Source organism: Bubalus bubalis, chromosome 8 (assembly GCF_019923935.1).
Source record: "Bubalus bubalis isolate 160015118507 breed Murrah chromosome 8, NDDB_SH_1, whole genome shotgun sequence".
NCBI lineage: Eukaryota > Metazoa > Chordata > Mammalia > Artiodactyla > Bovidae > Bubalus > Bubalus bubalis.
Genome location: NC_059164.1, coordinates 57,044,186 through 57,058,247, shown reverse-complemented (window position 1 = coordinate 57,058,247; position 14,062 = coordinate 57,044,186). Strand labels below are relative to the sequence as shown.

Below are 14,062 nucleotides of genomic sequence, written 5' to 3'. Positions count from 1 at the left end.
TGGGCTTCCCTAGTGATTCAGATGGTAAAGGATCTGCCTGCAGTGAAGGAGACCTGGGTTCCATTCCTGAGTTGGGAGGATTCCCTGGAGAGGGGAATAGCTACCCACCCCAGTATTCTTGCCTGGAGAATTCCATGGAGAGACGGGTCTGGCACATCACAGTCCATGGGGTCGCAAAGAGATGGACACAACTGAGTGACTAACATTTAACTTAACTGTAATCTGAAGGAGTTTAACTAACAGAACATTAAATTGAGGACTTGATCAAGCTTTTCAAGGGCTTAACCTTTGAAAAGATAATGGTTCCCTTTATAGCCTCTAATTATGTGTAATTCAAAATAAAAATAGCATAAAATGCACAGTAAGTATAGCCAAGTCCTGATAAGTATTATTTTTCCCCCTTTGGTCATTTAGTGAAATAATACTTCTTTTTTTCTAAAAAAAAATGTTTTTTTTCTGGAAACCTACATTAGTGCTTAGCTTGCCTACTAGATAATCTGGTATTACCCAGGGTAAAAGTAGGAGTGGAAATTCTAGGTCTGGAAATGGCAATCTATTCCCGTATTCTTGCTTGGAGAATCCCATGGATGGAGAAGCATGGTAGGCTCTAGTCCATGGGGTCGCTAAGAGCTGGACACGACTGAGCGACTTCACTTTCACTTTTCACTTTCAGGCATTGGAGAAGGAAATGGCAACCCATTCCAGTATTCTTTCTTGCCTGGAGAATCCCAGGGACAGGGGACCCTGATGGGCTGCCACCTATGGGGTTACACAGAGTTGGACACGACTGAAGTGACTTAGCAGCAGTAGCAGCAGCACAGACAGAAGCACCATGCCTACTACAAGTTAGGACACTAATTGACAAATGATTTCTAGTGGTAGCATGTATACATGCATGCTCAGTCGTGTCCGACTCTTTGTGACCCCATGGACTGTAACTCACTAGCCCCTCTGCCCATGGAATTTTCCAGGCAAGAATACTTTTCTTTGTTACCATTTTAAGCATATGAGAACATATAAAAATTTTAATATGCTATGAGTGGTAGACAGATAGCATATTAACTTTTTATATGTTCTCATACACTTCAAAATGCATAACAGAGAAAGGGAGTAACCACGTTAATAAACAGTATTTTATTCCCTAACTATCCCTTGATGTTTTTCAACATTGTTAGAAAATGATTATAGGAATATATTCAATTACTAATTAAAAGTACAAGAAGGTTAGGATATCTAGGATATGGAAGTTTCAGATGAATAAAAGTTAAATTTTTCTTTTAAAACACCAAATACAAAACTAGTTCTCTTTTAATCAAGTATTAAGCAGTTTTTAGAAGCTACAGAGTAGAAAAGGCTTGAGCCTTGTTACTTTTATGCTTTATATCATTCATTGCTGCATGATAGAAGAATAGCGAAGAGGGCAAAAAGGGACGTATGTCTCAAGCGTCAGTTTGCAGAATGGAACAAGCTAGAGGTTCAACATGTGGGTGGCATCCATGGGGAAAGAAGCTGTAAACCTACTGCTGCTGCTCCTGCTAAGTCGCTTCAGTCGTGTCCGACTCTGTGCGACCCCATAGACAGCAGCCCACCAGGCTCCCCTGTCCCTGGGATTCTCAAGGCAAGAACACTGGAGTGGGTTGCCATTTCAGCTCCGCCTCTCCTCTGTGAACAGAATATTTATACTTACTGAGGAAAGTAACAATCCTGCCTTTTTTTCAGAAAGGTCTGTTGTAGGGCTTTTGATTGCACATTTTTGGTTTTGTTTTTTTTTTTTGCTCGTTTGCTTTTTAATGTCCAACCAAGCTTTGCAATCTCACATTGTGGACTAGTTATCTAGTGACCAATGATATTACATCAGAATTAAAGTTGTGTTCTCCTTGAATTATACTATAAAATGAGCCCCTTGCCATTCCTAATCCTGTTAGATTACTTTACTTAGATGAAAGTTTCCCTGCTTTGTTGATCCATTTTTTTGTTTTGTTTTTAAAATAGCTTTATTGAGGTGTAATTCATATAATTTACCCATTTAAAAAGTGGAACTCACTGATTTGCATATACTCATAGAGTTGTATGTTCATGTAATCAAACGTAATCAATCAATAATATGAAGGAATAAACTACAGATGCACAAATGGAGAAACCAAAAAAAAAAAAAAATGCTGTGCTAAGTGAAAGTAACCAGAGACAAAGGACAACATATATTAAAATGTAAGTAAAATTTCTAGAAAAGGCTAACCCATAAAAAGCAGATCCATGGTTGTGTGGCAATAGCAGCGGGGATTTGTGGGAACCAGAGTTTAGGACAAATCTGGGAAGGGAGTGTTTGAAGGTAATAGGAAGTTTCAAATCTAGATGGTGGTGAGGGTTGCACAACTGTATAGATTTATATTAAAAATCACTACACAACATATTTATAAAGTGGTTGAATTGCACAGCATATAAAACATACTTCAATAAGGATATGACTGGGTGACTGAACAACAAGGATTTTGGAAGGAAAAAAGACCAAGCAAATACTCATGAAGAGAGACCAAGCACATCATACCCCAATAGCTCTACTGATAACTGAGGCCTTGAAGAACCTTTGTTTATGTGGATACTAGCTGTCAGTATTTATCATATTAGAAATTATAGTGGAGAATTTTTAGATATCTTAGTTATTCAATATAAAATAACAATAATAAGCCTGTATGTTAACAAAAAGAACAAGTTGAATGGAAAGCACAACTGTTTTTCAAAACAAGAGAAAAAAATAGTGAGAAGGGAGGCTTTTTTTTTTCAAACATGTTTACCAATCTGTTTAGTATCTGGCTTAATAGAAGACAGCCCTTTCTGTTTTTACTTCTGCCTTCAATCTGCTGCAATATCATACATTATATAACCTCTGGAAAACTCCACTGTACATTCAAGAGAAATGACAGTGAAAAAGCAAATAATTTCTTAGTATTATCAGGAAAGTAGTTCTCATCTCAGAGACCCTCACAAAGGGTCTTGGAAACTCCCGGTGCCCTTTGGGCCATCATTTGAGAACTGCTGGTCGAGATTTTACTCTAGATCATTTTAATGATATTGCTTAAACTGTACTGTCATTAATCAAATAGTCTAGGATCAAGCTTTTTGGGAAAACAGGATCAAAAAACTTTCTAGATACAGTTTCAAAGCATAGTGAATCCCACATTGTATAGACTTGGCTGTAACATATAAGAAAGTAAGCAATCAATATGAGACATTGCACACTACATCAGTATTTACTTGTTGAATCTCAAACATTATTCTATATTTATCAGCAAGCAGAATAAATAAAACATTATTACATATTGTTAAAACAGTTGATTGTTACAATGTTATTTTCTTTTATTTTGGCCAAGTGTTCTATGGGATCTTAGTTCCCTGACCAGGGTCAAACCTGTGCCCTCTGTATAGAAGCATGGACTCTTAACCTTTGGATTGCCAGTGAAGTCCCAATGTTATTTTCTAAAGCTACTGTTTTTGTCACTGATTCAGAAGTTTCCATTTCACATTCATTTACATCTTTCCCCATCCTTTTTATAATAAAATCTCCCCTTTTGTTTCTGTATTTGCTTCTAAAATAATAAAGTATTATTGAATTTTTCTAAAATGAAACTTGACATCATAATCTGAAAAATGATGCTAATTTAAACATATGAAATTCAGTTATTTAATGGTCATTTGACAAAATGTGGTTAATTTCACCTTAATTAATATCTATTTTAAATGTGTCTCCCAGTAGAGGATAAGAGTACCATCAGTCAGCTTATGGATGTGTTATATCCTATCAAATGATTGATGATACTCACTAAAGATGCAGTAGTTCATTTAGAAAGTCTCCAAAGCTTTGAAGCCATCAAATATACCTCTCTAGACTGAGATATACATTCCGTGTATGTGATTTAAAACTCAACAAAAATCTAGACATTGATAACCTGAACTCAAAAACCATAGCTTAAGTACTTACTTTACAATATCTCCTTCAAGAGCAATCACTCTCTTAATAATCTTCTGTTCTGGGTTTTTAGGGGATCTAGAAAAATAAAGTTATATAATCAGTTATGTCTGTTGTTTTAAGAAAATGGAAATAAATATTACAAGAAAATAAGCTATATTAAAGTCATTACAGGACCCTTTGCAACCATGACTTGACATCAGTCCTACTTAAGTCTTAAGTGAGAAGGAATTATCAAAGTACCTGTAGGAAAGAGGATTAATGAAACAAATCATTTCAGATATTACCTCCAAATGGTACTATTTATACTTTTAGTTTTAGTCTGTCTTAAGGATGATCTAATATTCTATTTATGTAAACATTGTCTTAACTTTTTAAATAGTTGCACAGAGTCGGACACAACTGAAGCGACTTAGCAGCAGCAGCAACACTAATATATTCTACTCTAAAAAAAATAAACCTGAGTCATAAAACTAAGCTTCAGCTTTGAGTCCCTTTTTGAAGTTTTAATTTTGATGGGCTAATTTTCTTCTTCAGATGTGGATTTCCTCATCTTTAAAATGCATACAAAGAATTACAAATTAAGATACTAATATTAAATTAAATGAGGCAATGTATATAAAGCAAATAACTAATTACATGAGAAAATAATGAGGCATTTCTTTAAAATGATAACATACTTGTTGCATTTTATTTAAAATAAACAAAGGAGTTTGATTTAAAAAAGAAAACACTGAAGCTGAATTATTTTGAAAAAACAAAGAATCTGGAGTCTTTTTTGTTGTTTTTTCCATGTTGGTTTATTTCTAACAAAGAACTTGGACCAAGCCCACCCAGGAGAGAGGATATCACTTCTTCAAGGATTTGAAGTTTGGGGCTATTCTTAACCCCTTGGTTCCTTGCCACATTTCTCAGTTAAAGCTGCTCTGTCTCTTGTGCTAAAGGAGCAGTTGTGGAGGGGCAGAGCCCAGCCTTGCCAGAATCTTGTCATTGATACTAGCATTATTCTATCAAAGCGCAGAGGAGACAGTGTTTGAGGTTCCTGTAAGCTCTGGGTTTTGCTTCCTCTAAGACCCTACCATCTTTTTGATATAATATCGGACACTCCTGGAAGGAGAGGCAGATGGAGGGAAAATCAGGGATCTGAGTTTTAGGAATGCTAAGGCACAAGAGGAGGAAATTCTTTGAAAAGTACACTTAGGTTTAGCCATGTAAAGATTATGTAATACAGAGCACTAAGGTAAGTCTATTAACAGTTAAAAGAAACTGATACATTCTGATATGCTTAATGTGGACATCATTTATTTTAACCTATGATTAATAGCTATGGTAAATGTTACAAGGTAATACTATTTACTCTAATAAATACTCCCCTCCCCTTCTCTTTCCTCCTCCCTGCTCACTTTGTCTCTGGGATCCCTCACTCTGGGAGAAGCCATGTCTGTCCTCAGCAACCTTCCTGTGAGTGAGCTTAGAAGCAGATCCTTCAACAGACTCATAGATACAGAGAATAAAAGAGTGGTTGCTGGGAGAGAGAGGCGTGGCGACAGATTGGGTGAAATAGATGAAGGGGATATAGGGGTACAGATTGCCAGTATCAAAATAAATAAACCACCAGGATCTAATATATAGCACAAGGAATATGGTCAATAGTATCATCATACTTTTGTATGGGGACAGATGGTTACTAGACTTATTGTGATCATTTCCCAATGTATGTAAATGTTGAATCACTATGTAGTACTCCAGAAATGAACACAATATTGTGTATCAAATACATTTCTTTTTTTTTTTTTAAGCAGATCCTTCAGCCTCAGTCAAGTCTTCAGAAAGTACAGCTGTAGCCAACAGCTTCACTGCACCCTCATGAGAGACCCTGAGCCACACCACCTTCTGAAGATGCTTCTGGCTTCCTGATTCCTAGAAAATGTATGAGATAATGAGTGTTGGTTGTTTTCAGCTGCGGGAGGTTGGGGCACTTTGTTACAGAGCAATGGTTATCACAATATTAATATGTCCAATTTCCTGACAGTAACATTTTAAGTCTTTTGATCTTAAAAGATCTATTTCAAAAAACATCTCACACATCACATAAATGATCATTTAATATGGATTTGAAAATCAGTGATAGATAAAAAATAATTCCAATGCAAGTCACATTTTGAATTGAATTACCTTTAAAAAGGAAGCTAAATGCAAAAATACTAAAAAGATTATAAACACATTCAGAATTTGATACCTCATTAAGGGAAACATGCAGCTTTAATAAGGTGTCTATTTCACACAATATATTGCAGAGAAAATAAAATCATCTACACCATTTGTGGCTTATATGTCATACTTACTGACACAATGTTTCACTAGATTGATTATTAACATTCTTTATTTTAAAACGGAAATTTGATCAGAGTTTTTGAGTGATCTGTCCCCTTCCTGAAATGGAGTAAATCTACAAATTTAATGTCATTCATGTACAGCTAGAGTGAGGAATCTGGTCCATTCAAGATGATCAGATCAGATCAGATCAGTTGCTCAGTCGTGTCCGACTCTTTGCGACCCCATGAATCTCAGCACGCCAGGCCTCCCTGTCCATCACCAACTCCCGGAGTTCACTCAGACTCATGTCCATTGAGTCAGTGATGCCATCCAGCCATCTCATCCTCTGTCGTCCCCTTCTCCTCCTGCCCCCAGTCCCTCCCAGCATCAGAGTCTTTTCCAATGAGTCAAGTCTTCGCATGAGGTGGCCAAAGTACTGGAGTTTCAGCTTTAGCATCATTCCTTCCAAAGAAATCCCAGGGCTGATCTCCTTCACAATGGACTGGTTGGATCTCCTTGCAGGCCAAGGGACTCTCAAGAGTCTTCTCCAACACCACAGTTCAAAAGCATCAATTCTTCAGCGCTCAGCCTTCTTCACAGTCCAACTCTCACATCCATACATGACCACAGGAAAAACCATAGCCTTGACTAGACGAACCTTTGTTGGCAAAGTAATGTCTCTGCTTTTGAATATGCTATCTAGGTTGGTCATAACTTGTCTTCCAAGGAGTAAGCGTCTTTTAATTTCATGGCTGCAGTCACCATCTGCAGTGATTTTGGAGCCCAGAAAAATAAAGTGTGACACTGTTTCCACTGTTTCCCCATCTATTTCCCATGAAGTGATGGGACCGGATGCCATGATCTTCATTTTCTGAATGCTGAGCTTTAAGCCAACTTTTTCACTCTCTGCTTTCACCTTCATTAAGAGGCTTTTTAGTTCCTCTTCACTTTCTGCCATAAGGGTGGTGTCATCTGCACCACCCTTATGGCAGAAATTCTATCATTCAAGATGATAGAATTCATATTTTCTGTGCAAGGTTACTTATTGACATTTAGGAAAATTTGCCCCTATGTCGGAGAAGGCAATGGCAAGCCACTCCAGTACTCTTGCCTAGAAAATTCCATGGATGGAGGAGCCTGGTAGGCTGCAGTCCATGGGGTCGCTAAGAGTCGGACGCGACTGAGCGACTTCACTTTCACTTTTCACTTCCATGCAATGGAGAAGGAAATGGCAATCCACTCCAGTGTTCTTGCCTGGAGAATCCCAGGGACGGGGGAGCCTGGTGGGCTGCCGTCTATGGGGTCGCACAGAGTCGGACATGACTGAAGTGACTTAGCAGCAGCAGCAGCAGCCCCCATGTCTCTCTGTTTAGATAACCAGAAATGTATAAAAAAATTTTTCAGCCTCAGTGATCGCCAAAGAATTGTACATTAAAACAACAGGACACTGTTTTCCTGTTATATCGACAAGGGAATAGTAGTAATACCATTAATACAATTTGTTATTGAGTGTTTAGGGACACGGGTACATGTCCTAAAGTATATGATCATGTAACATACCTTTCTGTTAAAATGTCAAGATTTTATACTCTCTTTTTTTTTAATTTTTAAACTTTACATAATTGTATTAGTTTTGCCAAATATCAAAATGAATCCACCACATATACTCTCTTTAACATATCACACTTTTAGAAATTTATTCTTATGAAATGGTTGTGTATATATACAAAATTTTAGCTACATGGATTCTATTTTTAAAGAGAAAAAAATCAATAAGATTGTTAAATAAATTATAATTCATCATATAATAAAATATCATTCAAACATTAAAAATGTTATAAAAGAATTTTTAATGATGTGGAGCTATCAACAGAATATATAGATTAAACATGCGAGTTAGAAAAATGTATGTGTACATGACTTTGCATCAGTAATTATAAAAAAGAAAATGTGCATGCAACTGTACTGGAAAATTTTAGGAAGGATATAAAACCAAAGTGGCAAGCATAGTTCTGTGTGTGATAAAACACATGTCCAGATTTTTGGTTCAGAGTACTGGAAAATCCATTAGAAGAGGACAAATGTTTGTATCACATGACACTACCTGAGAAGAAATGCTCTAAGACAGGGGTGAGAACTGAACTAATTACCAAGTCCCCACATCTAATATTGATGAAATGTTAATATTAATGAAATAATACAAAAAGCAACCTTTAACAGCATAAAACACTACTTATGCTGACAAATTTTACGTTTCTGAGATATGTGAAAAGTATTTTATATATTAAAATAATCTATATATTACGATCATGAGGCAAAACAGAATATACAAAGTAAGCTACCTATATAATTAAAATGTTATAAATTACCACTTCAAACATATCTATAAATTTTAATGTAATATTAGTCTCATGAATCTAATCATATTATGAACATTATTCCCATTACTGCTCAATATCTATATTTTAATCATTAGGCTGCTGAATGCATTACAGGGATGTAAGTAGACATGTTATGAGAGTTATTACAGATTTACATTATGAACTTCCCTTTGTCTGCATTTTCTTGGCCACTTGCCTATCTTCTATTAGTGTGAAGGATAACAAGTGAAGGCTTACACCTTACTTTAGGGGCATGATGTGTACTGACCAATAAAATTTGCACTTAAATTTGAAATGTAATATTTTCATAATAAACACAGTTTTATAGTATTTCTTTCTGGAGCCTGGATTTTAAGCATTCTGCTCTATGCTGAAGATTTAATTAGGCAAGTTTCTCCAGAGGTTTGGACAAGATGCCTAGAATGGTCTCTCTACCATGTAGGTCTCAGTAGATCAGTTTGATGTGGCAGAATTTATCTCTAATGAGAATGGTTGTGAGAAAAGGCAAAGGGTTAGCATAGTCCTAATAAGATTTCTGTGACACTTAACATTCTTGAGCTTCATTACCTATCTTAAGAGAAGTGTTGTCATTTTTACCCTGTGACAAGCCAACAGAGCCATGTCTTTGGTCTCATAATCTCTGTAGCTGATTTCATGTTTTTCATGTTTCCAAAAGGTTGTAATCTGAATCCTGTTTGGAACACTGGGAAGGTACTCTGGAATACTCAGGAGAGCCCCCGTGTGTTCTCGAGAATGGGGAGCTTAGCAAGTGTACCTACCCTCTCTATTCCCAAACCCAGGGCTCATCCTGATGTCAGATCTCTAAGCATGCTCACCCTTCTCCCATTTATAGTAAAATTCTTATACCTTGCTGTGTGGGTTGTGTAGATTTTCATATTTAAAAGCATCAAGATTGCCCCGGATTATTTTAGAATTAACTTCAGGATTAGAAGTTACCATGGCATATGCACAGAAAGATCTGAATTTTAACTCTTCATTAATGAGATAAAAACTAAAAACTAATATCCTGGGGATGGCTTATATTTCATAGGCTTTTTTTTTAACTGTCTAAAATAATGTGTTATTGTTTCACTGCTAAGTCATGTCTTGACTCTTTGCGACCCCATGGACTGTAGCCTACCAGGCTTCTCTGTCGGGATTTCCCAGGCAAGAATACTGGAGTGGGTTGCCATTTCCTTCTCCAGATGGCCATGCATTAAATTATCTAACTTTACATCATCATAATGATAAAAAGTATTGCTGTTTTAATCATCGAAATGAGAATTAAAAGTCCGCACATAATAAAAATTTACATTAAAAAAATCGTAACAAATGATAACATCTTTTCTTTTTGTAATTTTGGAAAATGTTGCCTGAGTTTGACATGATTTTCATAGGTTACAGCTAGAAAAGGCCTATGAACGTACCTAGTGTTTTCCTGGCAATATTCAATCTCACTCATTTTCCATGGCCTAACAACTTCTGCTTTTGTGTCATACAAAAGCATGGACTGGTGGGCAGTAGAAATGGAGTATATGATCACGGTCATGGTCTACCTTTGGTACAGACAGCAGCTGACTGTAGGCAAGCTCCATAACCAATGTGGGTCTCATATTCAAGGAGATAAGGCCAGATCAAACCAGAAGCCAGACAATCAAACCTAGCTTGTAGAAATCTTTTGTTTGGTCCATACATCATTTATTTCTGTCATTTTAAATCTGGAGCTGGCCAAGCAAACAAGAGATCTCACATTTCTTGTTCCTCTCAGACAAATACAAAGATCTAGCACCCTAAAACCTGCATTCTGGCATGAAAGAGAGTCCACTGGATCTGAGAAGCAGATCTTGAGGATTTGCCACGGTGCCAACACTTTGTTTCATGTGGGTTTAAGGGTCTGAGGACATGTGAGTTTGGGAACCTCTAGAAATCCTGACAATTTCTTCTACCTCTATCATCATATCACAACTGAGAAAATATGTATGAAATCTCCATCAGAGAGTCTAACATGAATTAAAATGAAAAGAAAGAAAGTCAAGTCACTCAGTCATGTGTGACTCTTTGCAACCCCATGGACTGTAGCCTACCAGGCTCCTCAGTGCATGGAATTTTCCAGGCAAGAGTACTGGAGTGGAGGAGTGGGTTGCCATTTCCTTTTCCAGGGGATCTTCCCAACCCAGGGATTGAACCCAGGTCTCCCGCATTGCAAGCAGACGCTTTACCATCTGAGCCACCAGGGAAGCCCTAACATGAATTAGGTTCTCAGTAAATCTTAGTGCCATCTCTTTCTAAAATAAATTTCTAAAGGAGGTCAGTTAACTGAGCACAAGAAAATCATTAGGATCCTCTATTTTTAAGAGTTACATGGATTGATTGATTGATTTCATAAATGCTCCACTGATTTCAGTCAGTTGCATTAGAGGGCAAGAATGGCATTTTAAAGGTTTAGTCACATTTTATTACACAATTAACTAAAGAAACACAAAACTAAATATAATTGTATTCATATTGGAAAGTCACAGGTCAGTTTTAAATTAAATGGGTATTATCTGATAAAAACGAATAATTTCCATGTTGGATTCTGTATGCTTGCTTCACTACCAGTAGTAGCATGAACTTTGTGCATTCAGCCCCTTTTATAATGATTTGCTTTCTAAATTCAATGCAATTTTATTAATTAGTACTCTAAAAGTTTTTACTTAGGTCAGCATTTCAGCTACACTTTTGTGGCTTGCAGACTTCTCTTTGTATTATGTAAGTCTTTAATATTTAAACAAAAGAAACTATCAAGATCTTTTTTATTGCTCTTTGGGTTTATTCTTGAAATATTCACAAGTATGAAGCCTGTGACTACAGATAGAGTTTCACAAAGTGTGTGTGTGTGTATGTGTGTGTGTGTGTATGTGTGTGTGTGTGTGTGTGTGTGTGTGTATAAATGCAATCCTTAATAATTAGTCTTGTCCAGATACTTCTTAAAATGCTCCAATCCAAGGGCCTCATCATTAGAAAAGTGAAGTAAAGAAGAGGTGGCAAGAACCCAGGTTAATGCTTCAAATTTGTCTTCTATAATACCATATGGTCTTGCATAGGAAATATGTCTTAAGGAAAAGGGAAAACCTTGGAAAGGATCATCAGGAAGGTGCAGAGGGTTGTTCTATATATAGAAAAACCTGGTGAGAAGTGAGTAGAATTTCAGAGCACTAAGGCCAGTGCTCCTGGACAGGCTTGTTTCCTGGGTGGGGATGGAAGAAGTGGCTTATTCTCTCCAAGCAAATCCCTCCCAAAACAGGCTCCTGAGCAGTTGGAATAGACTCCTTCAGAGACTCCTGATAAAATCTGTATGCAGGTCAAGAAGCAACAGTTAGAACCAGACATGGAACAATGAACTGGTTCCGAATTAGGAAAGGAGTACATCTAGGCTGTATATCGTGGCCCTGTTTATTTAACTTATATGCAAGTACATCATGCAAAATGCTGGGCTGGATGAAGCACAAACTGGGATCAAGATTGCAGGGAGAAATATTAATAACCTAAGTTATGCAGATGACACCATCCTTATGGCAGAAAGCAATGAGGAACTGAAGAGCCTCTTGATGAAAGTGAAAGAGGAGAGTGAAAAAGCTGGCTTAAAACTCAACATTCAAAACACTAAGATCATGGCATCCAGTCCCATCACTTCATGGCAAATAGATGGGAAAACAATGGAAACAGTGACAAACTTTATTTTCTTGGGCTCCAAAATCACTGCAGATGGTGACTGCAGCCATGAAATCAAAAGACACTTGCTCCTTGGAAGACAAGCTATGACCAACCTAGACAGCATAATAAAAAACAGAGACATCACCTTGCTGACAAAGGTCCATCTAGTCAAAACTATGGTTTTTCCAGTGGTCATGTATGGATGTGAGAGTTGGACCATAAAGAAAGCTGAGCACCAAAGAGTTTATGTTTTTGAACTATGGTGTTGGAGAAGACTCTTGAGAGTCCCTTGGACTGCAAGGAGATCTAACCAGTCAATCCTAAAAGAAATCAGTCCTGAATATTCATTGGAAGCACTGATGCTGAAGCTAAAACTCCAATACTTTGGCCACCTGATGAGAAGAACTGACTCATTGGAAAAGACCCTGATGCTGGGAAAGATTGAAGACAGGAGAAGGGGGCGACAGAGGATGAGATGGCTGGATGGCATCACCAACTCAATGGACATGAGTTTGAGCAATCTCCAGGAGTTGGTGATGGACAGGGAAGCCTGGTGTGCTGCAGTCCATGGGGTTGCAAAGTTGGACATGACTGAGCTGAACTTAGAGACCCCCAGAGATTTCAGTCAGAGTTCGAATGATCCAAGAAGGTAGCGGCAGGAACAAGAAGTTTATGTTTCAGATTTATGACTAACAATTTCTTATACAAGTTAATACATTCTAAAAGTACTTATGAAACAACAAAAGCATGAACTTTAAACAATTAAACTGTTGTTATTGATAAACATTTTCTTGGTTATATTTAAAAGTTGTCCGGCTGTCACTTACTACAATTAGAAGACATTTAATAAGCAAATAGTGACAACGGTTCTTAATAGTAAATCAGCCTTGATTATGTAAAATCAATTACATGTGTATTATGACTAACTTCTGTAATTGAAAAAGCTGAAATAGTTTTGTAACTGACTGTTTTGATTCTGAAAAAAACAAATGTCCTTAATTGTGAAAACTCTAAGAAATACAGTGTAATCATAATGAGTTAATTTATACCAATGTTTATTAATTCAGGCATTTCAAAACATAAAACTCTGCATCTTCAGGTGGTGAACAGAACTGCAATTATACGTCACTGTCTAGAATTGTATGTAAATGAATATACATAGTATATACATAAAATATATAGCACATATGTAATACACATATGTGTGTATGTGTGTGTATTCTACCATACAATATGGAATCATACTATTTAAAGAAACTCCTCTGAACTATAAAGAAACTTCTGGGCTGAAAAATACATTCCCTTATTTATTTTGTTATAAATTTGGGTTTCCACACATTGAATATGCTTCAAGTTGACATATCTGTGGAAGTGGAGGTGATGAATAGCTAACATCAATATAAATATTGACTCTTCTTTCAGTAAAGACTTTCAAAGTGCAGATGTTCACATAGAAATACTACCACTCTGTCCCTAAAGTAGAATATGCACTCAGGAGTATCTGTGTGGTCTTTTGCTATAGTCAAGACAGGTTTTGCCCTTCTAGCCATACTATCTCATTGAGTATGACTTTTTAGTAGAGTGCCATTTAAGGCCATAGAATAAAACAAAATTAAGTGATCTTCAAATGAGTTAAAGCTATCTACCTAGTATCATAACCCTAACATTGTGATTAAGCTAGCTGGACTTATGCTTTAAGCTTTAA

The 14,062-nt window shown here is 36.7% G+C and overlaps 1 protein-coding gene across 6 annotated transcripts in view; it reads right to left on the bottom strand.

Moving 5' to 3' along the window:
- IMMP2L (inner mitochondrial membrane peptidase subunit 2) overlaps positions 1 to 14,062 on the bottom strand; it is a 965,664-nt gene that overhangs the window by 304,680 nt on the left and 646,922 nt on the right. For 5 of the 6 annotated variants that reach the window (XM_044947171.2, XM_044947176.2, XM_044947175.2 and 2 more), the window contains one exon: positions 3,977 to 4,042. The exons of the other annotated variant lie outside the window; for it this stretch is intronic. In XM_044947171.2, coding sequence (XP_044803106.2) covers positions 3,977 to 4,042 — 66 coding nt within the window. The remainder of the gene's footprint in view (positions 1 to 3,976; positions 4,043 to 14,062) is intronic. 6 annotated transcript variants of the gene reach the window in all.